The following is a 27,487-nucleotide window of genomic DNA, read 5'->3' as shown; positions in this document are numbered from 1 at the left end:
GTAATTCATTCTACAGGAGAATCATTCTCCAAACCGATTTTTATGACTCTCAAACTTTATGAACAATATGCCCAAAGGCTAACAGTCCATTCAGCCTCTGAGTATTAAAAGGAGTATAATTCACATACATGTTTCAACACATAGAAGAAATACTGGTTCAGAAAAAAATCCTAACACTTCCGTGAGAAACAGAATTCTAACCTCAACTCTACTAATACAGTTGGGGTATAAAGGCTGACCACTGAACCTCCACTTCCCTCTGGTCATACTGAAAATAAGCATCCTTGCCAAGTTTTACATTCTAGAATCACCCATAAAGCCTTTCCTTTCGAGATTTTCAAAATTATAGATTTGCTTAACTCTATTATTTTGTGGTCAGTTTGCATGCATATTTCCCAAGTACGTAGATTCTAGTCAAAGACATTGATCAGAGCTAACTGTAATTAAAAGTGAGAAATAATAAAATTAGAATTCCCAGGCAATCAGGGTATATATTTATATTCATACTAGGGAAAGTCAATTCAGTTCACTTATAAATAGCTAGTGCTGGTGAAATAATACTATTCTGGATAAATTATGCAGATATTATCCAATATGTATAAAATAGGAGGAAGCAAGATACTGCAGCATAAAATAAACCTCAGAAATGAAATCATTTACTTGGTCATATCATACTTATTGTTTGAGGCTGGAAATTCTCTATTCTCTTTGAGGTATAATTGACATATAACATTAGTTTCAGGTGTACAACATAATGATTCCACATTTATACAGAGGGTGCCAAAAAAATGTATACACATTTTAAGAAAGGAAAAAACTATTCAAATGGTAATACTCAATATATACCAATAACAAAAGATAACAACAAGTCAGGTTTGACTTCTGCAATTACAAGAGGTGCTCAGAGTGGTTACCATCAGCGTCCAGACACTTCTGATTATGGCAAACTACTGCTTCAGCAATGTTGACCAAAGTGTCACGTGTATACATTTTTTTGGCAGCCCCGGTATTTTACAGAACTGTAATATGGCAGGAAAATTTCCTTCTGCACAACAAAGGAAACCACCAATAAAATGAAAAGGCAACCTACTGAATGGGAGAAAATACTTGCAAATCATGTTTCTGATTAGGAGTTAATATTTCAAAATACTATGACATAGATTTGGGGAAAATTCACTATGGTTTACCAAAGGCCACCTTGACCTTTAACAAAACAAAATAACTTAAAGAATTGAAATTCACCTCTTTACCCTTCAAACTAACCATTTTTTATGTAGTCCCAAATCCAATATTCATGTTTCCCCTCATTTTCTTTACTTCTTAAAGAAAGGACTTGGGGACTCAAAAGAGTAGAGAATAACAGGGACCCATAGTAGCAGTATTAGTGATCAAAATCTTCAGCTGTATGGGAATAAAATGTCAACCTTCCAGCAACCTGGGATACCTAACTCCAGAGAGATCCTGGAAATGCATGAAGATATTTTCAAGAACTGGTATATCTGAACATAAATGAATTTGTACTTACAGTTACAAACACACAGCTGAGCTTTCCTGTCTTTAAATCTTAAAATTTCATCATCAAAATGAAATGAGACCCTTGCTTCTTTCTAAGTTAAAAATCAGTTGAAGCAGAGGAGCGAGTGAGTTGAAGATAAACGGTAAATTGAGGTAGATACTAATATAAAAACAAAAATTCTGAATGCTGTCCTAAAGTTAAAGGACTCCTAACAAAAGCAGAGATGGCTTTATTAAAGATTATAAAGAAACCTCCAAGTTTAATATTGGATTTAATGGTTAATTTTGTAGAAAACAGTCATATTACACTTCCCTAAGGGAGAGAAGAATAACTTGAAATAAAATATCTATTAAAAATATTTCAAGAAATAAATTCTACGGGTGTTCTCTACCTAAGGTTCTCAGGACATTTAGGAATAAAAATGTCCATTAAAGCCACTACCTGGCAAAGGAAATAATGGTGATCATCTATGTGGTACTTTCAATATTTCAAAGAGTCCAAAGGAAATTCTACATTGACTCTGAAGATTCTTTGCATTTGATTATCTCATAATGATCAGAAATTCTAGTTGAAATTTATATATGCCCCTCATTAATTAAAATGGGAAAATTATTACTAAATTCAGTTTAGTAGTTAAAAATCTTTTAAAAAGCAATCTATGGGAAGAAAAATAATAATGGAGTTCTGTTTACTGTCCTGACAGACAGGACAGTAAATTAGACAATCGCCATAAAACTGAAGGACAGAAAAGGCTGTATTTTTAATGTTTATAAATCCCTTCTGAACATCTAAGCAGAGCAACCCAGCAATCAAAGAATTCAAAAAAGTTTAAAGATACAGTTTAAAAGAAGCTCATAGAATTAATATTATTTCTTTGAGTCTTCCTGGATGAAAGAACAATATAAGAAACAAAATTTAAATCCTGCATAATCACAATACCCAGAGACAATCATTAAAATTTTGATGTATTATTTTCTGTAACAGGCTGAATAATTGCCTCCAAAACATCAGGTCTAATCCCTGGAACTTATGTGACTTTATAAGGAAAGGGGTCTTTACTGATGTGATTAAGTTACATTCAGCAGATTAATCTGAATTATCCAAGTGGGCCTTAAATGCAGTCACAAGTGTCCTTATATCACAAGAGAGGCCAAGGGAAGTCACACACAAAAGAGAAGGCAACGAGACTGAGACTGGAGTGATGCAGCCACAAGCCAAGGAGTGACTGCAGTCATAACAAAGCACAGAGACAAGGAACATTCTCCCCTAGAGTCTCCTGGGAGCGCAGCTTCGCCAACGCCTTGATTTCAATGCATTGATCCTGATCTTAGACTTCTGGCTCCTGGAATGCTGACATAATAAATATTTGTTGTTTTAAGCCACCAAGTCTGTGGCTTAAGCCACAATAAATTAATGTGTCTTCAAATATTTTTTTATCAATTACTTTACATAATTCAGACTATAATGCACATTTAAATTTTTATAAAAGTATCTTTTGAATTGTCTTTTTATACATTAACTATATATTATTCCATCTGATATACCATAATTTACTTAACCATTCTTCTATTTTATATGTAAGTTCAATGTTTTTTTCACTATTTTAAACAATACTCTCATGAACACACCATGGTATAAAAATTATTTTCTTGTATTTTTAATCATTTCCTTAGAGGAGGATCCTAGGAGTGAACTTGCCGATCTTTTCAGAAAGACTGTACCAATGTAAACTTGTACTCAGTGTATTCTTACCATAATTGAGAATTAGTGTTTGCTAACTTAAAAAACTGGTATCTCATTTTACCTTACAGTTTTTTGCTTACTAATGATTGTGAAGTAAACATTTTTCACACGTTTATTAGCCAACTGTAATTCCTAACTATACTGTCCATTTTGTGGCATTTCCACCATTGAGCTATTGGGTTCTTTTTCAGTGTTTTTATGAGGCGTTTTCATTATTTTTACTAAGGACATTAATCTTTTGCCATATTTGCTGCAAATTTTTCTCCTGAAGTTTTGCTTGCCTTCTAGTTTTTGTTTGTGGTGTTTCTGACATGAAAAAAATTTTTAATTTTCATGTGATATATCTTTTGCTCTTTCCCTTTATTTCTTCCATTATCTTTATGCTTCTAAAGCTCTCCCCATGCAAAGATTAAACCACTCTACTTTCTTCTATTGACTCCTACCACTACTTATTCAGAAACTAAGGTTTACCCAAAGTGGGAAATCACTGAGTGTGTTTTTCTCTAAACTCATTCACTATTTCTGAAAGTCAATAAATCATTTCAATTGAAGCAAATAACAGATTTAAAATTTTTATCATCTTTTAATCCAAATAACTCCTTAATTAGTAATTATTTTCTAAGAAATCTGTCTTTACCAAGTGGATTTTTCAAAATAACAATAAACAAAGGGCCAATAGCTTTACTGCCAAGCAACTGGTGTTGGCTGCCGAGAGCACTGGATTAAGAAAAATGCTCGGCAGGAAAGAGTACCTGCAATTACTGATTATGGTCCAGGAAGAGGGCAGCAACAATGCTCTCTCCTCCCCAGACACCTGGATCCTGGTGGCCTTGACTTTCTTCTTTACCCTCTGTACTTGGCTTAGTGCCTGGCATATAAGAAATACTCAATAAACATCTTGTATTCCAGACAAGAAAAAGCTAAAGGAGTTCATCAACACCAAACCAGCAGTACAAGAAATGTTAAAGGGACTTCTTTAAGAAGAAAAGATAAAAAATATGAAGAATAAAATGGCAATAACTATAGATCTATCAACAATTACTTTCAATGTAAATTGATTAAATGCTCCTATCAAAAGATAGGGTGGCTGAATGGATAAGAAAACAAGACCCTTACATATGCTGCCTATAAGACTCACTTCAGATTAAAAGACACACAAGAACTGAAAGTAAAGGGATGGAAAAAGATATTTCATGAAAATGGAAGAGATTGAAAAAAAAAAAAAAGCTGGGGTAGCAATTCCTATACCAGACAAAATAGACTTTAAAACAAAGATTGTTGCAAGAGACAAAGAAGAACCCAGTAATCCCACTTCTGAGTATTTATCCAAAGAAATCCAAAATACTAATTCGAAAAGACATATGCATCCATGTGTTCACTGCAGCATTATTTACAATAGCCAATATATGGAAACAACCTAAGTGTCCATCAATAAATGAATGAGTAAAGAAGAAGTGGTACATATATACAATGGAATATTACTCAGCCATAAAAAGAATGAAATCTTGCCATATGCAACACCATGGATGGACCTGGAGGATATTATGCTAAGTGAAATAAGTCAGACAGAGAAAGACAAATACCATATGATTTCACTTATATGTGGAATCAAAAAAACAAAATGAACAAACAAAACAGGAACAAACTCATAGATACAGAGAACATTCTGATGGTTGCCAGATGGGAAGGGAGTTAGGGGGATGAGTGAAAAAGGGAAAGGAATTAAGAAGTACAAATTGGTAGTTACAAAGTAGTCATAGAGATGTAAAGTACAGCATAGGGAATATAGTCAGTAATATTGTAATAACTGTGTATGGTGTCTCATGGGTACTAGATTTATCGGGGTGATCACTTTGTAAGTTACATAAATGTCTAATCACTATGTTGTACACCTGAAACTAATATAATATTGTACGTCAACTGTAATCAAAAAATAAAAAATTATTTTAAAATAAATCAATATCATTTGGGTGACTGACTGGCGTCCATTCCAAGGACCCCTCTCTGAGTTGAGTCATTCTAAGCACTTTAATGAGGCATTTCATTAACACAACTTCACTTTAAATGTGTTGCGGAGTCACTGAGGAAAGTCCACGTTCAATGATGCAGAACACTCATCCTATTAATCCTCTGTTCTAAGGTACACTGATGCTAATATCAATTAATAGTACAATTTTCTAAGCAAGTGACTAGAAACACTATTACCAATCAATAAATAGATTAGCAATCCATCACTGAAAAGGGGGAATAATTTATTTAACTGTGTGAACAAATCAAATTGTTTACACTGAGGAAGAATACCTATTGTAGCAAAACAATGAATACCCTAAACAGAATGGACCATGACAGTTTATACAGCTGTTTAAACACAAGTCTCTGCTTTCTGAGTGATTACCCAAGTAAGAGGAAATTAATTTTATAATGCAAATATTAATTTTTTAAAATCTCTAAACCTTTCAAGTCAGACTAGATTGTGTATGAGAATCCTTCTGAGTTTAAAATTCTTTCACATATAGAAGATCACCCATTTGATTAATTCCTCACACGGGTCAGCAGGAGAATGTATGCATACAGACTTGCTTCTGGCCAAATAAAAATGAATTTTGGGATTCTTGTGTGTTACAGCCAATTTTATTTTTAGTGGAAAACACAATTGAAACTACAATAGTAATGCCAAGAACAGTTATTTGGTGTAAAAACTTTTTTAAACAGCTCCCCATTATCTGAAAATGAACATAAACTATATCTTCACTGCCCAGTCAGAACCCAGATATCTATTTAAAAGGTATATGGGAGTGAAGAGCTAAAATTGTAGGTGCAGTTGTATTTGAAGGCTGGGACAATGAAAAGAATTGAAGTTAACGAATTTCCCCAAGAGACTTCATTTTTGATAGTCCAGATTTTATATTTACTCCACCCTCCCCATCCTTTTCCTTCTGATTCTCGCCTACCGTGTTTCCCCAAAAATAAGACCTAGCCAGACAATCAGCTCTAACGCATCTTTCGGAACAAAAATTAATATAAGATCTGGTTATATTATATTATATTGTATTGTATTATATTATAAGACCCGGTCTTATATTAATTTTTGCTCCAAAAGATACGTTAGAGCTGATTGTCCAGCTAGGTCTTATTTTCGGGGAAACACGGCAAGTGCTAATGCCCTAGTTCCTCTTCTGCCAAGCTAAGTTAAATGCTATTCCATCGTAATACTCACTGCTGCTACAGGCTTCCTTTATTTCAAAGGTTTCTTCTCTCCCTGTTGCTCCTTGATCGATACCACTTCAGGATCACCTAGGCTACTCCTCCCGACCATTGCTCTGTTTGATCACTCCTGTGCACACATGCAATCATTAGCCACAGAGAACTCACATCAAAAATGCACGAGCCCTGAACGAGGCAACTTTAATTTTACTCAATAGAAACTGATAAGTATAAAAACCTACGCACTTCATAATACACTTCTTTCTACTTCCCACATTACACTTGAATTTACTCTCTTCACCTCCATTTACTCCTGGCTTCCTCAGAGGCCTTACTCCCCTTTTATTCTCTTCTTGCACGTAATCCTTCAGGACACTCTACATCCTTTGTCTTCCATCAGGAAAATATAACATGGTCCCCCATCTTCTCCATCGCTCCAGACTTTACAAGAAGGTTACCTTTAACCAAATGACTCCTTTGGAATTGGAATCCAAAAAAAACAAAATTTGAAAAGAAAAGATACTTTAAAGAAATATTCATCTGAGACCTAAAATGACCAGCTAGATGGGGGAAGTTGAAAGAAGTGAAGTTCCTAAGAAAACAGTTGAAAGGAGAGAGAAGGGAGGGCAGAGTGCTGCTCAGAACAGAGTTACCCGAAAAATATTCAAGCACACACCTCTTCATAGTAAATGTAGGTAGAGTGTGAAGTCACCCCAGGACCTGCTGCATGAGATTTTATAGGAGTTTACTTGACAGATTTCTAGGGACCCTTACTTCTTCACCATTCATCAAAAGATGTGAGCTCCAATATAACACGATGACAAAATGAAGAATATTTTTACCTACAAATATGGTGGCTATTTGTATATAATTTCTGATAATATCAAATTCAGTTAGACTATCTGAACATACTTTTAAAAAAATATATGGTGACTATAGCTATTTCTCAGATACAGTACTACTAAAATTCTTTTCCATATGTTGCAAAAAAAATACTGAAACACATGCAGGAGTAGAATATTCAGCCTTTTGCATATTGCCTTATATATAGAAACTGCATGCCCTTTTATTCCTGGAAAGAAGATGTTATTAGCATATAAATTGTCCTTCTGATATTTAAATATTACTTTTTCAGGTTTTCTTCTCAAATATAGATTTCCCCAAACTTACTTTTCCCACTTTTTTAAACTACACAACTGTTCATTTAAAATTATTTAAAATATGTTTTCAGATATCTCTTTGAACACGGAAAGAAATCTCTGTTTTCCCAAGATTTTTCCCTTGGGAGTTGAGAGTCCTTACACTTACTCTCTTTTTGGCCCAACAGCAATTCTAGGCCCAGCCAGGGATTGTTCCAAACAAAGCAGCCTGTGTCTCTGACTCTGGCTAGCCACTCCTAACGGGGCTTTTGCCTGTAGATAAACCTGGCTAGCTTTTGCCTTCTATTCTAGAAAGGGTTACCTTGTCCAGCTCCAGAACATGAAAACTCTAGGTCAACTTATGTATTATTTTAATTTATGTATGATTTTTCATCGAGCAATTAGATTTGCTATAAGTTTTTGTAAATAGTTCATTTAAAAACACTCTCATATACAATCACCTTTTTAAGAAATTCATCTATTCTGTGACTCAAGATATACCCACACTACTATAACTGATAATGCTTTAATCGATACAGCCTATTCATGTTGCTATGTTTAAAAAAAAAATACACACACAACCATTAAAACCTACAGTACTCACAGCTTGGTGACAAGATGTATTCCCACAAGAAGAATTTTTAAGAGTTCACAAAGATGCCCCACGGTACTAAGCATAAGGACCTGCTCTTCTTAAGGTATTAGTGTATTTAAATGTTTTACACAAAAAATATGCGTTAGGCTATTACAGAATCATGGCAATTTTATAATATGATTTAATGTACATATTATTGAAAAATATGAAATCCATATTATAATTCTCATCATAATTAAGTCTGATAAGTGATATTTTAGAGAATTCGCTCTATTTCCAGCCAAATCATTGATTAAGCAGTTCAAGTTGCCCAATTTTACTGGTTATGAGTTTCCAGTCTACTTAGTATTCAATAAGCTTTTGGTTATAATTATAAGGCTGTGTTTAGGGACCCAGCATTTTTGGTTTTGTTTGTAATATACTGTGGAACATACAATAACGCACCAGAGAACACTGTCCCTGTAGTATTTTTAGAAGTCAGATTTTTCTAGGCCAAAATATGATTTTTCCCCTAGCTATGAATGATTCAAATACATGTCAACCTTTGAATTCCCAATGAGTAATTCAAGTGATGACCCTAGAACATCATTACCAATGACTATTTGCTGGTTCTTAACACAATATCCCTAATAAATCATTTTTTTAAATTTTACTACACAAATAGTGTGTTTTCTAAAATAAAGAGTATAACATAACCCAGCAGTAATTCTAAATAAATTACAGACACACTGGTATTTCTATTTCCTTTGCTTTAATTTAGAATTAAATTCAGTGACTTTTTTGAAACTAACCTCTGATTTTTAAAACTGAGATGTGTTATTTTAAAAATATTACTGTAAATGATGAAGACAAGTATAAACCAAAAAAGCTTAAATAAATCTAAGAATGAAAGAGTATTTTATGCTAGATATGATTTTTCTCCAAATTACCCATTCATCTCAGTAATATTTAAAATATACAAGTTTATTTTTTCCATTAACTTGAATAAAAAGAACTTGATAGAGAGTGGCCACTCAAAATGACTTTGAAAACTCTCAGGTAAAAAACGTTCCCTCTCTTAACCAGGAAAAAAAGGAAATAACACTAAAATTGACAACCTCATCAGCTTTAGATATCAGAAAGGGAAGATACTTCCGTTTTACCATGAAAGAAAAAAAAAGAGTTGTTTCCAGTATCTATAGTTTCTGAAGACTGACAAAGACCCTTAACTCCATCTAAGACAGAGGAGCCGGGTCAGCAAATGCAATCTCTTCTTGTCAATATTGGAGGAATTGAAATATGATTCCACCACTCATATCCAAAGTATATCTTGATAAGGTACCATGAACTCTTTTACAGACCAACAAATGGACTTGACCAAGGTAAAAGGCACATTAGGTGTCAAATACACCTACAGGCCAGTGAGGCCAGAGAAAAGGCAATGTGTACAAGCAACTGAACAACCATGAGGAAGGGAAATTCAATGCCAAGTAAGAAAACCTACATGCAGCTTTTAAGTTTAATACTTCAGCCAGGCTTGTTAAGCTAAATATCAGTACAAAATAAAAATCAATTCATCTTTTCCTAAGGAGGAAATTAACACAATAATCTCTTCTAATGGACAGGAAGGGTGAGGAAGGGTCATCTATTTGAAAGAGGAGGACTGAGGACAGAAAAACTTCCCCCTGAAAGTAGAGACACGGGACAAAGGCAAAAAGAATGCAAGTAAACTGTGGCAAAATACGAGAAAGAAAAGGCCATTTGTAAGAGAAAAAAAATCTGTATATCACAATTCCAAAAGTATTATTATTAATAAAACTATAGCTGAATAATACTTTAAAATTTACAAAGTGCTTTCATATATATTTAACCATTTTTTCCTCTACTCCGGGAAACAGGCTGGACAGACATTACTATCATCTCCTCTGATTTAAAAAAACACAAACATGAAAAGTCACAGAAGTTAAATGACTCATTCAAGGTCACATAAATAGTACGAAACAGAGCCAAGACTTGACTTCAAGTTTTCTGAATCCTTTCACTATACCATTATTAAATTAAACTTCTACTCCACCAAAGGCACTCTAATAAAATTCTGCTCAATCTATCCATGCACTGCTTATTCATCAGTCCTGCAGCCAATCTCAGAATTGTCAATACAGAACTGCTTTCACACTCTAGTAATTTTTAGAAAAACCTCAATAAAGGATTTCAGAATTGACTCCTTCTTATAAAACATAACTTATTCTAACCATTATGATTGTGCCTAATGAATTCAATTTTACCCTTTCAACATTGATGAGCCATCGCCGGTGTTTGTCAAAACTGATAACAAAATATAATGTCTGTTTCCCCACAGCAAATCCCTGTTTGTTGCCTCACCTATTTCCATAATGTATTGTCATTTATAACTTCTGACAGTTGTGCCACATTTTCTACATTACTTAGAAACCAAGCACAATAATTTTAGAAGGTTTTGTACTAGAAATTGGTTTCCTAAAGAAAAGATAACCCTAACTTTCTTAGTCAGTGCAGCTAACTCATGAAAGATGACTTAGTTTCCATGCACTACTTTTCAATATAAAAGCAACTTCTTTTCAAAATATTTATGATTTTAACAAATTTTGATCAGGTTTATCATAATTCTTCCTTGAGCCAATATATTCTAGAATTTTAGAGTTAGGGCAAAATAGTACAATGTAGAATAAAGAGCACTGGAGTATGAGCCTACTCTAGACTGACCATATGACTTTAAGTAAGTCAATTTACTTCTCTGGGTCTGTTTTGCCCTAAAAAGAGTGAGTTCGGTAGCTTCCAAATATTTTTGTTTTTAGCAGAAATCTCTCTTTTCTAATATATCACATGGGAATTCAATATTTTAAAAACCTGGTAAGAGGAGAACTCTTCTGGATAGGGAGTTCAGATCCCCACCCACTCAGCATGCTCCTCAGTCCCCCAACTCCCCTAGCCTCAGACACCCATGAAATACGTCTGAGGTACAGAATGTAAAAGCCAACAATGAACCCTTTCATGTCTCTTCAAACTCTAAAAGTCGAGGATTTCATGAATTTTATGCTTCACATCATTAGTCATTAGAGAAATTAAAATTTCAATGAAATATCACTATACACCTATCAGAACAGCTTTAAAAAAATAATAATACCAAGTGTTGGTGAGGGTGTGGAACAACTGGAATTCTCACATATTGCCTGTGGGAATGCAAAATAGCACAGCCACTTTGGAAAAGTCTGGTAGTTTCTTACAAGGGTAAACATATGCTTATATACAAACAGCAACTCCAATTCTATGTATTTACCCAAGTGAAATGAAAACCTATGTTTATATAAAAACTTATATGTAAATATATTTTGCAGCTTTATTCATATTTGCCAAAAATGGAAACAATTCAAATGTCTATCAACTGGTTAATGGACAAACAAATTGTGATATATCCATAAAATGGAATACTACTCCATAATAAAAAGGAACAAACTTCATGCACTAAACATATATGAATGAATCTCAAAAGCATCATGCTTACACTTAAAACCACAAAACACTGTTAAAAAAATTAAAGATTTAAATAAATGGAAAGACACCCTATGTTCGTGAATCAGTTTTAATATTTGTAAGAGAGAACAATACCCCCCAAATTGATCTATAGATTCAGTACAATTCCTATCAAAGTTCCACCTGGCTTTGTTGCAGATATGGACAAGCTGATTCTAAAATTTACATAGAAATGCAATGGACTAAGAACAGCCAAAATTATCATGAAAAATAACAAAGTTGGCAGACTCTTACTTTTCAATTTTGAAACTTACCACAACGCTAAAGTAATCCAGACAGAGCAGTATTGGTATAAACATAGACAGATAAATGGAATACATCAATGCAACAGAATTGAGTCCAGAAATAAACCCATACATTTATGGTCAATTGATCGTCAACAAAAGAGACCAAGACAATTTGATTGGGAAAGAACAGTCTTTCCAACCCATGGTGCTGGACAGCTTGATAGCAACATGTAAAACTATAAATTTGGACGCCTACCTCACAGCAAAAATTATATAAAAATTAATTCAAAGTGGACCATACACCTAATGTAAGAGCTAACACTACAAAACTCATTAGAAAATACAGGAATAAATCTTCTTGACCTTGGGTTAGACAGTGATTTCTTAGATATGACACCAAAAGCACAAGCAATGAAAAACAAGATTGATAAGTTGAACGTCATCAAAATTAAAACCTGTGCTTCAAAATATACTATCAAGAAAATGAAAAGACAACCCACAGAATAGGAGAAAATATCTATAAATCATCTTTAGTTGTCCCCCTTAACCATGGTTTCACTTTTTGTGGTTTCAGTTACCCATGGTCAACCATGGTCCATGGTCAAAAATACCTGGAAAATTCCAGAAATAAAAAATTTATGTTTTAAATGGCACGCCATTCTGAATAGTGTGATGAAATCTCACTCCATCCTGCTCTGAGCTGCCTGGGATATGTATGAATCATCCTTTTGTCCAGCTTATCTATGCTGTATATTCAGTACAATAAGATATTTTGAGAGAGAGACACCACATTCACGTAAGATTTATTACAGTATATTGTTCTGATTCCTCTATTTTATCATTAGCTATTGTTAATCTCTTACTGTGCCTAATTTATAAACTGTATCATAGGTATGCATGTATAGAAAAAAACATAGTATACATAGGGTTCAGGACTATCTGTGGTTTCACGCACGCAATCACTGTGGGTCTTGGAACATATCCCCAGCAGACAAGGGGGGACTACTCTAGCCGATAAAGGACTTGTATCCAGAATGTATAATGAACTCACACAACTCAATAACACAAAGACAAATAATCCATTTTTAAAATGGACAAAAGATTTGAATAGACATTTTTCAAAAGATACACAAATAGCTATTAGGTTGATGCAAAAGTAATTGAGGTTTAAAAGGTTAAAAATAATTGCAAAAACCGCAATTACTTTTGCACCAACCTAATAATAAGCACATGAAAAGCTGGTCAACATCTCCAATCATTAGGAAAATGAAAATCAAAACTGCAGTGAGATACTACTTCACACCCACAGAATGGCTATAATCAAAAAGACAAATAGGATTGGTGTGGACGCGGAAAAATTGGAGCTCTCATGCAGCCACTTTGGAAAACGGTCAATTCCTCAAACGTTAAACATCAAGTTCCCATATGACCCAACAATTCCACTCCTAGGCATCTATCCAAGAGAAATAAAAACATATTTCCATGCAAAACTTGCTGTACTCATTTGCAATTAGGGACATTTTCTATTAAATAAGTAGGATTAAATAAAAGAATGCACATAAAGTGTTTATCACAGAGCCCAAACACAGAAGTACTCAATAAAGTTTTAAAATAGATCAATCAATACATATTACAATAAAAATATATAATACGAACATTTCAAATAACTCTCTACAACACAATAATGGCACCATGTTATGATACGCATAATGTGTCAGTCAGTACATTCATTTTAATTATAATCATGTCAGAGAAACATTATAAGGAGAGGAACAGAGAATCATTAAAAAAAAAAAAAAACCACTAAGGTATTTCTAAACCCTTAATTTGTCTTTTTATCATACTATAATTGACTTTATTTTATTTTTCAAATGTCATACGTCAAAACTTATCTACTTATAAATAATCCTATATAATTTTGAAAGGTAAAACTGCATCCTAATCAAGTGAGAAACTTTCTACAGTCATTCTGAACCATAAATACTAACTAAATAGAATTAACATATTTGCTCAGGAAAACTAATCACTTTTTAAAAACTTTTTATTATAATTAGACTTACAAGAAGTTGTAAAAATAGTATAAAGATGTCTCATATATCCTTCCCTCAGCTTCCCCCAATGGTAACATCTTATATAACTATAGTACATTATCCAAACCAAGAAACTGATGTGTAACTTGAGATATAATTCACATCATAAGATTACCATTTCAAAGTATACAATTCAGTGGTTTTAATTATATTCCTAGAGTTGTGCATTCATCACAACCACCTTTTAAAGTCACCATAATGTAACTCTGAAGACCAGAAAATCTATGTGCTCATTTTTCAAATCTGTTTAGCTAAAATCAGAGGTAACTTTACATTTGCATGATTAATAATCCTCTTTATCAGAGGTACCACTTTCATTGATGCACATCTACAATCAACCTTTACTGAGCCCCTAGGTAAGACCTTAGATACTAATCGTATAAAGATATAATCTCTGCCCTTCAACCAGTTCACAGTCTAGAGAGAGGCAGACCTGGAAGTAAATATTGACATTTCACTGTGGTAAGTGCTATCATAAGGTCCCCCAAGGCACAGCCCAGCAACACTGGGGAGGGAGTCTACTCTGGAATTAGAAGGTGATGAGAGAGGCTGATGATTGCTTCAGCAGGAAAAAATGCATATGCAGGATGATAGGAGACAACGCTGAAAGACGGTTTATCGAGTCTGCAAGGGGAAAAGCTTAAAGGGTTTTAAAAAGACAAATGATCAGAGTTGCATTTTGGCAGCATGGAAAGGTTGGATGGGCCCACTGCTCCTCCACATGAGGGGAAAACCTAGGCCATTTGGACCTCACATCTGGCAAACACAAATGGAGAGCCAGGGAAGGCAATGTAGGAGGCTCTGATGCCTGTCACCACTGAGACTACAGTAGGAAGAAGACTGAATTCACTGAGATCCCTGTCATACTGTGTTGCCCCGAAAATAAGACCTAGCTTGACCATGTAATGCATCTTTTGGAACAAACATTAATATAAGGCCCGGTATCATTTTACTATAATATAAGACCAAGTCTAATATAATATAATATAATATAATATAATATAATATAATACCGGGTCTTATATAATATATTATATAAGACTGAGTCTCATACAATATAAGACTGAGTCTTATACAATATAAGACTGGGTCTTACATTAATTTTTGCTCTAAAAGACGCGTTAGAGCTGATGGTCTGGCTAGGTCTTATTTTCGGGGAAACGCAATACCTTAAAAACACCTGAGCCCTTGTGGCTTCTTGGAAGTTCCCATCTCATCCCACCTGCAAGACGCCTGACAGAATGAGGAGTGGATTCAGCTTGTCATGCTCCAGTAGGACCCTGCTGGTCATTAAAATATTGAAATATTTCTCTACCAGTCGGCAAATAGCCACTGCCCTGAGAGGCTTTTGCTCTCTTCCTTGGGACTACCCCAGCCCCACCTCCCATGATTCAGCACTAATAGTGTCTGGCCCAGCAGAAGGCCCTAGAACCAGCTCCAGTGTGCTCTAGCAGTCTTGGTCAGTGAGCTATTCACTGTGACTCATTGATTGTTGAATATTTTAAATATCACTCCCACATGGGGGCCAAGCCCAGAGAGCTCCTTTAAATTGTTAAGCCTCTACTATCACACACATTTGTGACAACAAAAAATAGATCTCCAAAATCCCTTCCTTATCCTCAATCTGTTTCTCCAGATTCTGACCAAGTATTTCTGCTTATGGGTCATCTTGCTCCATCGTGACTGTTTCTCTGATTTTGATCTTTTGTTGATCCCTTCAATTATTTTCAGTCTCTCTCCAGTTTCACTAAACTTCAACTGTCCAAAGTAAAGACTTTCCTGGGCCATGGGCAAGAGGCCCCACCATGTCCACCCAATCCCTGGGTACCAGACCTAAAGTCTCAGTAGACATAAAGTCTCATTAGGTCTATTCATCCATTAAGAAATAATTGCAAAAAAGTACACAGAAAATTCTAAACATAGAACACTCAGTCCAGCCCCAAGTTGTCACTTTATACAATCCAGGTGTTTGTACTGTCTCAAGTTCCAATTCATTAAAATATACAACATTCCTGTGTTAAGTTATGAAATTAAAGGACACATATCACATTATGCTCTAGTGAATATTTACATACAGTATGACTGAATCTTTTTTAACACCTCCCACCACCACCAAAATAAAGTGTGACAACCACACAAAGAATTTGACCATAAACAGAGGTATAACTTAGTGGTAATGGCAGTTAGAAACTGATATGAGATTATATTAAATGAGTGGCCCAAAGCGTAAATTAGCATAAAACAAATGAGATAATATGAATAGAAGAGCTATTGTATCAGAAAAAATGGTAAGAAACAAAACTGTGGAATTCAGGAAAAGAAGAGAAAGTTTTTCCACTTCTGTCATTTTCTTTCAACCAGAAGCAAGACGTATTTTATGTGAGAGATATTATTAGTAGGAATAGGCCATAATATTACCCACTAAAAAATTTAATTTGCAGCAAGACAATATAATACTGGTCTCTCAAAAATAATCAGATGTGCAGCGTATCCAATATTAAAAATTGGAATATGGATAATATGTGTTTTCCTTTACCATAAAGATTAGAAAATAATTCTTAGATGTTTTCTCTGTACTGTGGCTATTCATTTAAATAAGCCTACCTAAATTATCCAAGGTGTATTTAAAAATAAGCAACGAGAGTGTGATTTTTCTACCAGCTATGCTGCTTATGAAATCTGACATTGCAACAGTTGGTTAAGGATCTTATTTCCTGCAGCTACATGAAGGAAATCCCCATTCACATTTTTAAAACCTATTTCACATGTATTGGAATCTAACGCTGGGCACAGATTAAAGAAGTTGCATTGTAGTACTAGAACTACCTTATGTTTTCATCAGATTTTTCTCTCTCAGCCAAATTTCTTGAGTGGTTCCCAAAAATGCTGATGGGATATTCTACTGCACTGATGAGTGTGTGAAACTGCAGGCTCAATATGCCTTGTAACAACATCCCAGACATTACTGCCTGTCCATGGAGTCCTCTGACCTACAAACCTCCAATTCCATAGTAACTAGGGTTGTGGTGGGGGGGCTTTTAGATTTTTCCAGAGGTGAAAATCTGAAAGAGAGCAGGCTGGATGTCTTCTCCAGCCTTGATTGCCCCTAGAAATACTTGAAATCCTTAGGTAAAGTGATTAATTCTGTTTCTCTGTGTTGTGATCAGTGTTATCTGCTTAGCTCATGTCTGACAAAATAAGAATCTTAGTGGCACCTCCTGCCTCGAGTTTTTGGAATAGTGTAGGACTCCTAAAGCCAACTCTTTCACTTAGGTGTCTTCAAAATAAGTCTAGGGCCCACACTAGAGGCCCTTGAGTTAAATTAGACTACAGAGAAAGAAGGCTCTGCACCTGCCTGGAGCGAAGGATAAGTTTCCTAACTATGGAATGCCTATGTGGGATACCAGGCTATGAGGTTCACAATGATTTGGCTTTTTTCCTACTACAAGTTCAGTGAAAGTGGCCAGACATTTGAGTGTGCCCTGGGGCATGCTGTTTTGATGTACCACTATTTCTTTCAGGTCTTGGGCCTGTGAGCCTTTGCTAATTTATCTGGCTCCCATAATACCACTTCACAGCAAGCCTCCTTAATCTCTCCAACAAAGTGGAGAGCCTGAATTGTCAGTCATTCCCCTATTCATCAGTCTTTAGACTACCCCTTCTTTTTCTCCTTTTCCAGAGCAAAATAACCTATTAGCATTGGAATTCTGCCAAACATTGATTGCCCAAATGCCAAACAGTGCTTTCTTGGAGGCTCCCATCCCCTAAGATCTAGTCTGGCATTGTGTTGAGGGCTAAAAGTGCACCCTGTGTAGGGCTGGGAACTTGGGAGCTGGCAGGCATGGGCTCACTGGGGAATCCAAAGAAGCACTCCTCCGTCCTCTAGAAAAGCTATTTTTGGTGGCCACTTAGGTTTGGGAACAGAGATGCTGAACTGTGCCTTTTAGGGCTCTACAGGTCACATTTCTTAACTGTTACTGCACAGTTTAGTTGGCACTGTATCAGTCAAAGGATTTTCAAACATCAGCTAAACGTTAGAATTTGATACCCTCTTTTTTTGGTCAGATAAGTAAACTGATGCCTGAGATGAGGTCTCTTGGAAATAAAATTCACATGTAGTTGCTGCAGTCACAGAATTAAGATTGATATCTGAATCTACCTGTTCTTTATATGGTGCTTTGTAAAGAATCTTAATGTGTGTTACACAGTTTTAGAATTAGAGTTAATTAACGTCCGCTTTATGCTCTTAGTATTAGTTTAGACCTACTCCTCTGAACATGAGAATGATTGAAATTTGCTGACAGTCGTTTTACCTGGGCAAGTAGATTTCTGTAGTTTGACTCAACTGTACCAGAGTAAGTCAGATAAACAATAATAAAGACTAAATATATTTGGTTTTACATTTTTAGTTTTTCTACCTAAAAGTAGCCTGCTATTACCTCAGCCTGGAATGCCCTTTATCCATCCCCCACAGCCCACTTTCTGCTTTTGGCTCTCTCATGACCTAGTTCAAATCTCACCTCCTTTGAGAAATATTTATTAATTTTGAGTCCCCCACATTTGTAGCACCACAGCATATCACCTTGTCTTAGCCCTAATTCTAGGTTATTTTGTAGTTTGCTATCTACGTGTTTGCAATCCCTCAGCCAATGTGGGTCTTTACTCTGCCAGTGCTTTAAGTTGTGAAGATTTCCTTGAAAAGCAATTCACAAATATAAAATAATCTTTTTTTTTTAGGTCAAGGAAGACAAAAATAAAACTAACCAATAAATACAAGAGCAAAGAATTGGAATTATGACCCACTGTAGAATCTGTAGAACCCTGTCCATTTGAAGATAGGTATGCATATCTGCAAATAACCTAACTTTTAACTTACAAGTGTAGAGATTCAGTTAAGGCTATTGTGAAGAAAATCAAAAGTTAGAAATGTGAGATTGATTCTTGGCTTTTCCTTCTCTCTCACCTCTTATATCCAGTCAATCAACAAGTCTCATCAATTTTATCTACTAAATATCTGTATAACCCAGTAGTAGTGATTCTCAAACCTTAGCATGCATAAGACTCACCTGACAGACTTGTTAAAACAGATTGCTCAGCTCCATCCTCCAGGTTTCTGATTCCCTAAGTCTGCAGTATGGCCAAGAATTTGAATTTCTAACAAGTACCCAGGTGAAACTGAACCATACTTTGAGAACCACTGCTTTAACCCATCTCCTACTCTATTCTCCTTGCTTTTAACAAGGTTCACAGTTTCTACAAAAGGAAAAGAGACCCCTGAGTTACAACACAGTAAGATGACCCTAATCAGGCATAATAGCTAGGTTTGGTCCTCATCTTGAATGGTTTCCCTTGGTGGACAGTGGTTGTCTGAGGTTTTGAAATGATCCTTAACACATAGGAAAGCATCCTAAAGCATCTCTGGAGCGGTCTAGAGTGTCTCTAAATATGGACCAGCAGATGAGGTCATCATTATGCTGGGAGTCAGAAGTAGAGGAGGGGAATGAAGGCTATAATCACTATCAAAGGGGTGTTTTCTGTAGACAAGTGAATGGAGCTATTGTACACAAACTCAGTGGTTGCCAAGCATGTGGCCTAATTATTTTGCCTGTATGAGCATGGCACGGAAGGCTCTCCTTAGAGGGCTTGATTCACACAAGTTGTGTTTAGTTTGACGTTAGCAAGCAAAAGCCTGGAGAATTTGAACCTAAGAGTGTTTACAAGTTCCTGCCTTCCAAATCTAGGATGTGATATAATTAAATTGGAAAGACCACAAAACTAAAATATCACCCTTAGAAATAGTACAGCAATTACAACTGGTGAAAGACCAATGCAAGGTCCCTATCTTATTCAAAATATTGACAATATATGTGGGGACCTTGGGAGGTAAGAGGTCCATAATTTAAAAAGGTGAAAGATTCATATGATCTGAAGAGAAACCAGAATATAGGACGTCCATAATTTAAATCTAGGGGTTGGCCTCCCAGAGAAACTGCTCTCCCTAATCTATCTTTGGCTCTATCTATATTTAAAATGTTTGTAAAAGTTCATAACGTTGTATTGGTGACCAGGGTCTAGAATATTAAAGGAATGGAAGACTCAGCTAGGATGGACACACGACAAGGTGTTTTGCTAGCTTAGGGGAAACAACATTCATTCTGCAAGACAGGGCTGCAGGTGTTTTAGTACTCTTCAAATTCTCAGCAGCATGAGAAAACCATTAAGGTGGCTGGCCTGAGCCCTAAGGGTCAAAGGCTAGGAAACAGAGGGGCAAGAACTGCCACCTGGCCTCCAGGAGAGCAGCACCCTCCTCCCTGAGCACCATGAGATTAGAGAAGCTGTAAGGTTGCTGCCAATCCTGCATGATATTCACATTTGTTGTACAAGCTCTGGTGAGGCACAACTGAGGAAAAGTGACCCCCTCCCCCAAGAGACTAGTCCATGAAACAGGGTCTGCAGAGTCAAACAGAATGTTACAGATGAGGCTATGGGAGAAAAAATGAAGTCAGCTTAAAATAGACATAACTAGAAACAGGTTGGGAAGCATGGCTCACTTCCTGTTGGAGCAAAAGGTTAGAAAATAAGGCTGTGGGGATATCGTTTTTAGATGTAATGTCTTAATTCTGCCAGACCTCTAACGCTCTACGAAGCACTGCACTGCACAATATTCATTTGACCTAAGTCTTCTAAACCTGCACAGATGAGGGGAAAGGGAGCAGCTGAAAGGCTTGAAATCCTAAGAGACAAACCAAAATATCATAGGAGCTACAGACTGGAGCTCTACTAATTCAACAAAGGATAACTGTTGTTAGAAAAGATAAATCACAGTCCAGGCAATAAATGCCCCTCTAAAGCCAAAGACTTGGTAGGACAGCAGAGCAAGGTAGAAGGAAAGCAAACCTCAACTCTTAAAATTTAAAGAATAGTTCCAATGAAGAATCCAGTCATCCAGCCTTGGATTTTACAATTTCATTGAGATTTCTCAGAGATCATTTTAAGAGAACATACAGCTTAAGTAAAACATTTCTCAGTTCTATTTTTGATTTACATAGAATAAGGCATCATGTAAGTATAGTATATTACTGTTTAAATGTCCCTTATTATTTGTAATGATATCAGAAAGTTATCAGAGGCTGTAAAGACTCCATAAAATAGCACATTTACATACTGTATTTCTCACCAGGGAGAGGGGTTGCAAAGCAAACGGTTTGGAAATGGGTGGGTTTGAACTATAAAAGCACTATACAGTTGTTAGAAAATGTTTGTTTTCAGGCATAAGAAATTTTAGTGTTGAAGTTAACAGCAATCGTGCAGCACAAACAAATCAGAACACATATTTATTGAACTATATAACTATGTAAAGCACTGAACTAGGTACTATAATTCTTAGGGCTTAAGATTTATAGCTTTCTCTTACTCTTCTATAAATTTTAAAGTATAATCTACCAGAAAATAAAGTTCTTAAAATAATCCAAAATATTTTAATATAGTAATTACTATATCATTGGTAAATTGCTTCTGAAATTAATACCTTGCTTCTTCTTATTTGGGGGTTACACATTTTAATACCTATACATAAACCACTATAAACGTGTAACAAAAATGACTACTTTTTGTCTTTAAGTTGTCTGATTTTATTTTAGCAAACATCTTTTTTTTTTTTAAGTGCGATATTAATGATAGCACAGACATGATAAACAAGTCTCTGGACAATGTAACAAACAGAAGACTCAAAAACCAAGTGCTCCTTTATTTTACACTATGTTGAATTGCCACATCTAGCATACTCATGCCAAGCGTTTAATAGAATGCAAATTCATACAAATACCCTTGAGTGAAATCTACTGTGGTTTGTCTTGGATGCCGCTGACACTTCCTTAAATGGCTTTTTCAAACAGAAAAAGAATGAGAATAAAAATATACATCTAGAATTTACCTTCTGTACTAAAAAGGCTGATTTGCATTCATTTTATATAATAAATGTTTTATTATACACATTAAGAAACAGAATACAAATGCTGTTAGGATTCTAGGCTAATTTTGGAACTATCATAGTTTCAGGAATTAGCCTAATTGACTTGTTATTGTAACAGATCCTGAGAGAGCATAATTATTTTTTAAAATATATTTTTTAAAAAAACACAATATTCATGAAAATACAATAGTTTTATGTTTTTCTCTGTGAATAAAATTATCCTAATTCTCTAACAACATCCCTTTTGCATTAACAAAACCAAGGATTCCACTTAGCAACTATGAAGAAGTAGTTCTTAGAAAAGACAAATCATAGTCCAGGCCATAAATGTCCCTCTAAAGTCAAAGACTTGGTAGGATAGAAGGAAAGCAAACCTGAGCTCTTGTACTTGAAAGAATAGTTCCAATGAAGAATCCAGTCATCCCAGCCTTGGATTTTACAATTTCACTGAGATTTATCAGAAATCATTTTAAAGAAACTTACAGGTTAAGTAAAACATTTCTCAATTCAACTTTTCATTTGCATGGAATAAGACACATATATTACTCTGTTTAAATGTTCCTTGTTATTTGTAATGATATTTCCAAATAATTTTCTCTTTACTATGAAATAAGTATTAATATTCCCATTTTATAGATGAGGAAATTAAGGTAAGACAGGTAAAGTGACTCAGGGAGTCAGAATGGATAGAGGGAACAAAGACGGGACTTAGAGACAAAAGAACCAGGGTTTAAATATAACACAGTCACCTGCTAGCCTTGAGCAAGTCCTTTCACCTGGGCCTTGCACTTGTAAAATGAGGATAATACTACCATCTAACTCTCAAATAGTTGATGTAAGGCATAGGCAAAGCACCTAGCAGAAAGCCTAGTTCATAGTTAGCCATTCAACAAACATCAGCTCTCCCACCAATCCACAATTCCATGGTACAATGCGTATAATGCTGTTGTGAGGTAAATGAGATAATGTAACACAGGTAGAGTGCCAGCAAGTACATGCCCTAACAGCAAGTTCTCTCCCCTAATATTCCCTCCCTTATCCTAGGTCCCACAGTTACCAAGAGGCTGAGCCACAATCAAATCTAAACCTTAGTTCTACTATAGAACTGCCTCAGTGCACACACACAGTTTATGATACCCTATGTAACTGCAAAAGCTAATTTAACCTAGCTGTTTAATCAGATGTTATTTTAATATGCTCCCAGTAAAATCAAATTCATTTCGAGGGTACCTCTACTTTTCAGTGATCACAAAAGTGATTAATATTTCTGACTTGAAAATATGTATTTTTCAATACATATTTCTACTGACATTTCTGCAATATATATTCTTAATATTTTATAAACTATTATAACTCAAAAGATAGTTAAAAATCTATTCCTTAGGATATCATATGCTTAAGTATTTACATGACTCCATTTGATATACTGAATTCAAAGATATTCAGTAGCCTTTGCCTTTTTCCTATTTCCTCCCAAATAAAATAACAAAGGTAGTAAATGTCGTAAGCAAATATAGATATGCATAAATGAAACAGATGTGTGAAAAATGTGGACCAGATCTGCATTTATGAGACAATGACCTTCAAAACTGGCAGGGAGCTGTTAACAATGTTCCTCACAGGGGAGCAATTATACTACAACCCTCCTATGTATATGTACTTTCATTTCTCGAGGTCTACAAATAAATTTGCATATCAGAAAGAATAAAAGAATAGTCTGGTAACTGTGGCAACCTTCACTGAGAGGGCATAAGGCATTTTCATCACCTTAATCATCACATCCTAAATGCCAGATCAGTGTAACTGATGCAATATGAAAGGCTAGGCCAATTCTTTGACAGAATTTCCTACAACTGAAATTTACCAAATGTGGCTATTAGGACTCTAACCCAGTGATACATTTCTGATTCTGTAATACCCTAAGTGGTCCCTAATTAACTCAAGAAGCACTGAAATCTTTCTAAAATAGGTAACTTATTTAAATAAAAACATGGCATACAATACTTTAAAGAAAAAGTTCAAATTATTACCAAAATTAAAAAATATATATACAGTACTGCAATTCCTAAGATGTTGGAAATGTCACTTTTAACCTAATGAGTAGCTCACAGTTTCTTTCAATATTGATTTAAAGACCCCGTGCCCAGTATCTGACAAACAAGCATGCGCACACACATACAGAAATATACAAGGAGAAAAGTTGGTAAGAAAAACTCAATCTCCAATGCTCAAACAAGCCATATGCACAAAATACTGATTTCACACAAGATACTGTCTTTTCTTACATTTCCTCACATGGGTAAAAACAAAAGTAGTTCACAATAGTGGTGCCCCAAAATGACAATATTCCATACACTTTAGAATTCTAGTGTTTAGATTTCATGCTAGAATCCCAATGTACAATCATTAACATGTCTAGACAGTAGACACTTACTACAGTATGGTCATGTTACACCAAGCTAAATTGTTTAATTTTATTTTTAATTTTTCTAAATTCCTATAACATTAAATTGTAATAATGTAAAAAAAGACCATCAGGGAAAAAAACACAACCATAGTAGAATACAGCAAGCATAAATCCAGTAAGTCCTGATTAACTTAAAGTATTTTGTAATGGTAATAATAAAAACTACCCATAACTATAACAGCAATCAACCAACCTTCATGTTTCCACTAAGTGGGCAAAATAACCAATTACCTTATTGTGATACGTTAAAACCACAGGGTTATCACTGGTGGAGTGGTGATGTGAATTGTTTCATTTGTACTCTACATCTTGGCAAAAGTTAATGACCCACCCTGGAAATTTTATGTCACCATATGTATACTCCAAAAGTATTTTACATCTCATGAAGTCTAAATCTCACACTGCCCTTGATACGATATTGTGTAAATGCTGTAAATTTTAAAACAAAGGGATAAATATTAATACTTTAAAAGCTCTAGACAATGTATTCGAATGAAAATGTCAACTCAATGTTTTCTCCTCCACCACTAAAAAACAAAGAAAACTGTATATGACACATAAAGATACAAAAGAAACAAAAAGTATGCCACTTTTTCAGTAAGGAAATAATACATAACATCTCTATCATATTCAACTACAAAAATCCTTTCATTTGATGGCTAGCATCTTTACGACTGCTTAATCTGTATTTAAACGGCCTTAAAAAGAGATTTTTGTTCTCTTTCTCTACCCTCATGGATCTTTGGCAGCAGTCAGCACTTACGTCCAGAGCTGGTTTGGGTGGGGGTGGAGGGGATGGTAAAAAAGGGAAAGTGGAGAGAAGACTGAACTGAGCACCGAGTCAGCAGAGAGCAGCTGCTCCCATACAATACCCAGCGTCTTTCTCACACACCGCTATTTTCCGCTATTGAGCACTGTCAGCAAAAAACAAATAGGGGGGTGGGGGGAGGCAGGGAGACAAAGAGTAGGACCCAGGCCGACAGTTTTTGTCTGCCACATCTGAGGCGAGAAGCCCTCTCTGGTTTCTTGGTGCTAATAGGGATCAGGTGAGACCCCTCCGGCTCCAACTCAATTTGCTTCTCCAGAAAGAGCAGTTTCTGGCAGTGAGCGCAGGATCCTTCCCGCAGCTGAACTCAACACCGGAGCACTATCAATGTTTTCTATCTCTGACTTTATAAAGGAGGAAAGAGGGTTGGGGCTGCATTCCTGGGAAAGGCTACTACTGACGTGCCACACAGCAGTAGTGAAGGGACATAAGCCAGAGGTTGTAAAAATCCCTTCAAAAATACCAGAAACGCTGTGCAGCATTATCGTATTGTTGGCGTTTTTTTTGTGTGTGTGTTTTTTAAGTCACAGATTGTTTCTCGCCACTGTCAACCCTCAAATCGCTGGGACTTGTTGCTAAATCTTCACCTCACGCCCCCTCCCCCCCCCCGAATTGCCCAATAGAATAAGATTTGGGGAGCGAACAGAGGGAGGGGGGCCTAAATTTGTAAAGCCCAGAGGGCTGGCTGGGCTCCCTTCAATAGGCCACTCTGCATGGGCTGCGCGTTCAGTTGTACCTTCGGAGAGCTCTGACTCACAAATGCTGGGGGTGCGGGGGATTATGACATACACCATTATCATCCCAACCAAAGAGATAAGAAAAGCCTGCTAGCGGACCTTGGCGGGCCGAGCAGCCAAAGCCTGCGCCCCGCGACGGGGCGGCCGGGGAAAGAGCTTCCAGCCCTGCCCACCTCTCCCCGGACGCTCGCCGAAGGTACCACCCACCCGGGCGGACTCCAGGAGCCAGGATGGAGCGCCCTCACCTTGGAGAGAGCAGGGAACGAGTTGGGGGTCCGGGACACAGGGACTCACCCCGCAGCAACGCCAAGAGCCCTGTGCCCGGCCCCGGACAGGGTCTCTGGTGAAGGCGCCCTGCACCGGGGCCGTCCTCCGCAGCCAGCAGCGGACAAAGCACTGGGGTGTGGGGCGACCCCCGGGCGGCGGCCGCGGACCAAGTTGGCCAGACTAGGAGGACAAGGGGGTCCCGCGGGCGGGTTGGCGCGCCACTGACCTGGATGGTGCAGGTGTACTCGCTGTCGTCCAGCAGCCGCACAGTGCAGCTGTACTCGCGCTCCAGGCTCCTGCTGCTGCCGCTCATCAACCTGCTCAGCATCTTCCCGCCCGCCCGCCTCCGGGAGACGCGGCGGCTCTGCGGACCCTGGACCAGGCGCCCCTCAACCCGGCAGCTCCGCGCCGACCCCGGGCACCTGCACCATCACCCCAGCCCGGTCGCCGCCGCTGACTCCTGCTGGCCCCGCTCCTCCTCCTCCTCCTTCCCCGTCACCGCCTCCCCCAACCCAGAGCAAGCGCCGCGCTCTGTCTCTTCAATGCCCCAATGCTGGTGCCCAGCTCGTGGGGCGGGGCCTCGGCCGGAGGGGGCCCAATGGGGGTCAGCGCGGCGGAACCGAGTGACAGACGGTACAGCCAATCGAAATAGCGCACTGCGATGACCGACAAGTTGAAAAAGCAATCACGGGAAAGCAATCAGACCGAGCCAAATCGGACCAGCCCTCTGGCATCCCAAACGAGGGGCTCTTCTGCTCCCTGCGGTTCCTACAAATGCTCTTTCGCGTCCCCCGAGCCAGGTGTAAACACCCGGCTGGATTGGCGCCTGCTGTTTGGAATATATTAGGGCTCTGTTTTAGAGACTAAATTCTACACTCTGCAACGCCGCTGTTCCCGCCCTCTCAGGAGCCGGGGCGGTGCGAGATCATAATCCCTGCACCTGCAGAATGCAGGCTCTGATCTAGGCGGCTGCCCCCACCTGCGCTCTACCCCAGGTCGGGCCCGACAGCCTCTCTGCTCTAGCCCTCTTATTTTAGAGAACATCTGTTTTACAGGAGCTACTTAAGAAAAAGCTGCAGGATTCGCAGAGGTCCTTAAGCACCCGAGTTTAACCCCTAGAAAATCCTCCACTCCAACACCCTTTGCCTCTTTTTA

The 27,487-nt window shown here is 37.0% G+C and overlaps 1 protein-coding gene across 6 annotated transcripts in view; it reads right to left on the bottom strand.

Annotated features, from left to right (window-relative positions):
- FRMD5 (FERM domain containing 5) overlaps window positions 1-26,845 on the bottom strand; it is a 260,703-nt gene extending 233,858 nt beyond the window's left edge. For 5 of the 6 annotated variants that reach the window (XM_019725326.2, XM_019725325.2, XM_019725327.2 and 2 more), the window contains exon 1: window positions 26,559-26,811. In XM_019725326.2, the coding sequence (XP_019580885.2) occupies window positions 26,559-26,660 (102 nt within the window). In that variant the 5' untranslated portion in view covers window positions 26,661-26,811. Of the gene's footprint in view, window positions 1-26,558 lie in introns of all 6 variants that reach the window. The other variant, XM_019725323.2, reaches the window with a different exon arrangement.
- Window positions 26,846-27,487: the final 642 nt, after the last annotated feature.

The sequence above is a fragment of the Rhinolophus sinicus genome, linkage group LG03, assembly GCF_036562045.2.
Source record: "Rhinolophus sinicus isolate RSC01 linkage group LG03, ASM3656204v1, whole genome shotgun sequence".
In the NCBI taxonomy this organism is placed as follows: domain Eukaryota; kingdom Metazoa; phylum Chordata; class Mammalia; order Chiroptera; family Rhinolophidae; genus Rhinolophus; species Rhinolophus sinicus.
This window is presented reverse-complemented; position numbering and strand designations above follow the sequence as displayed.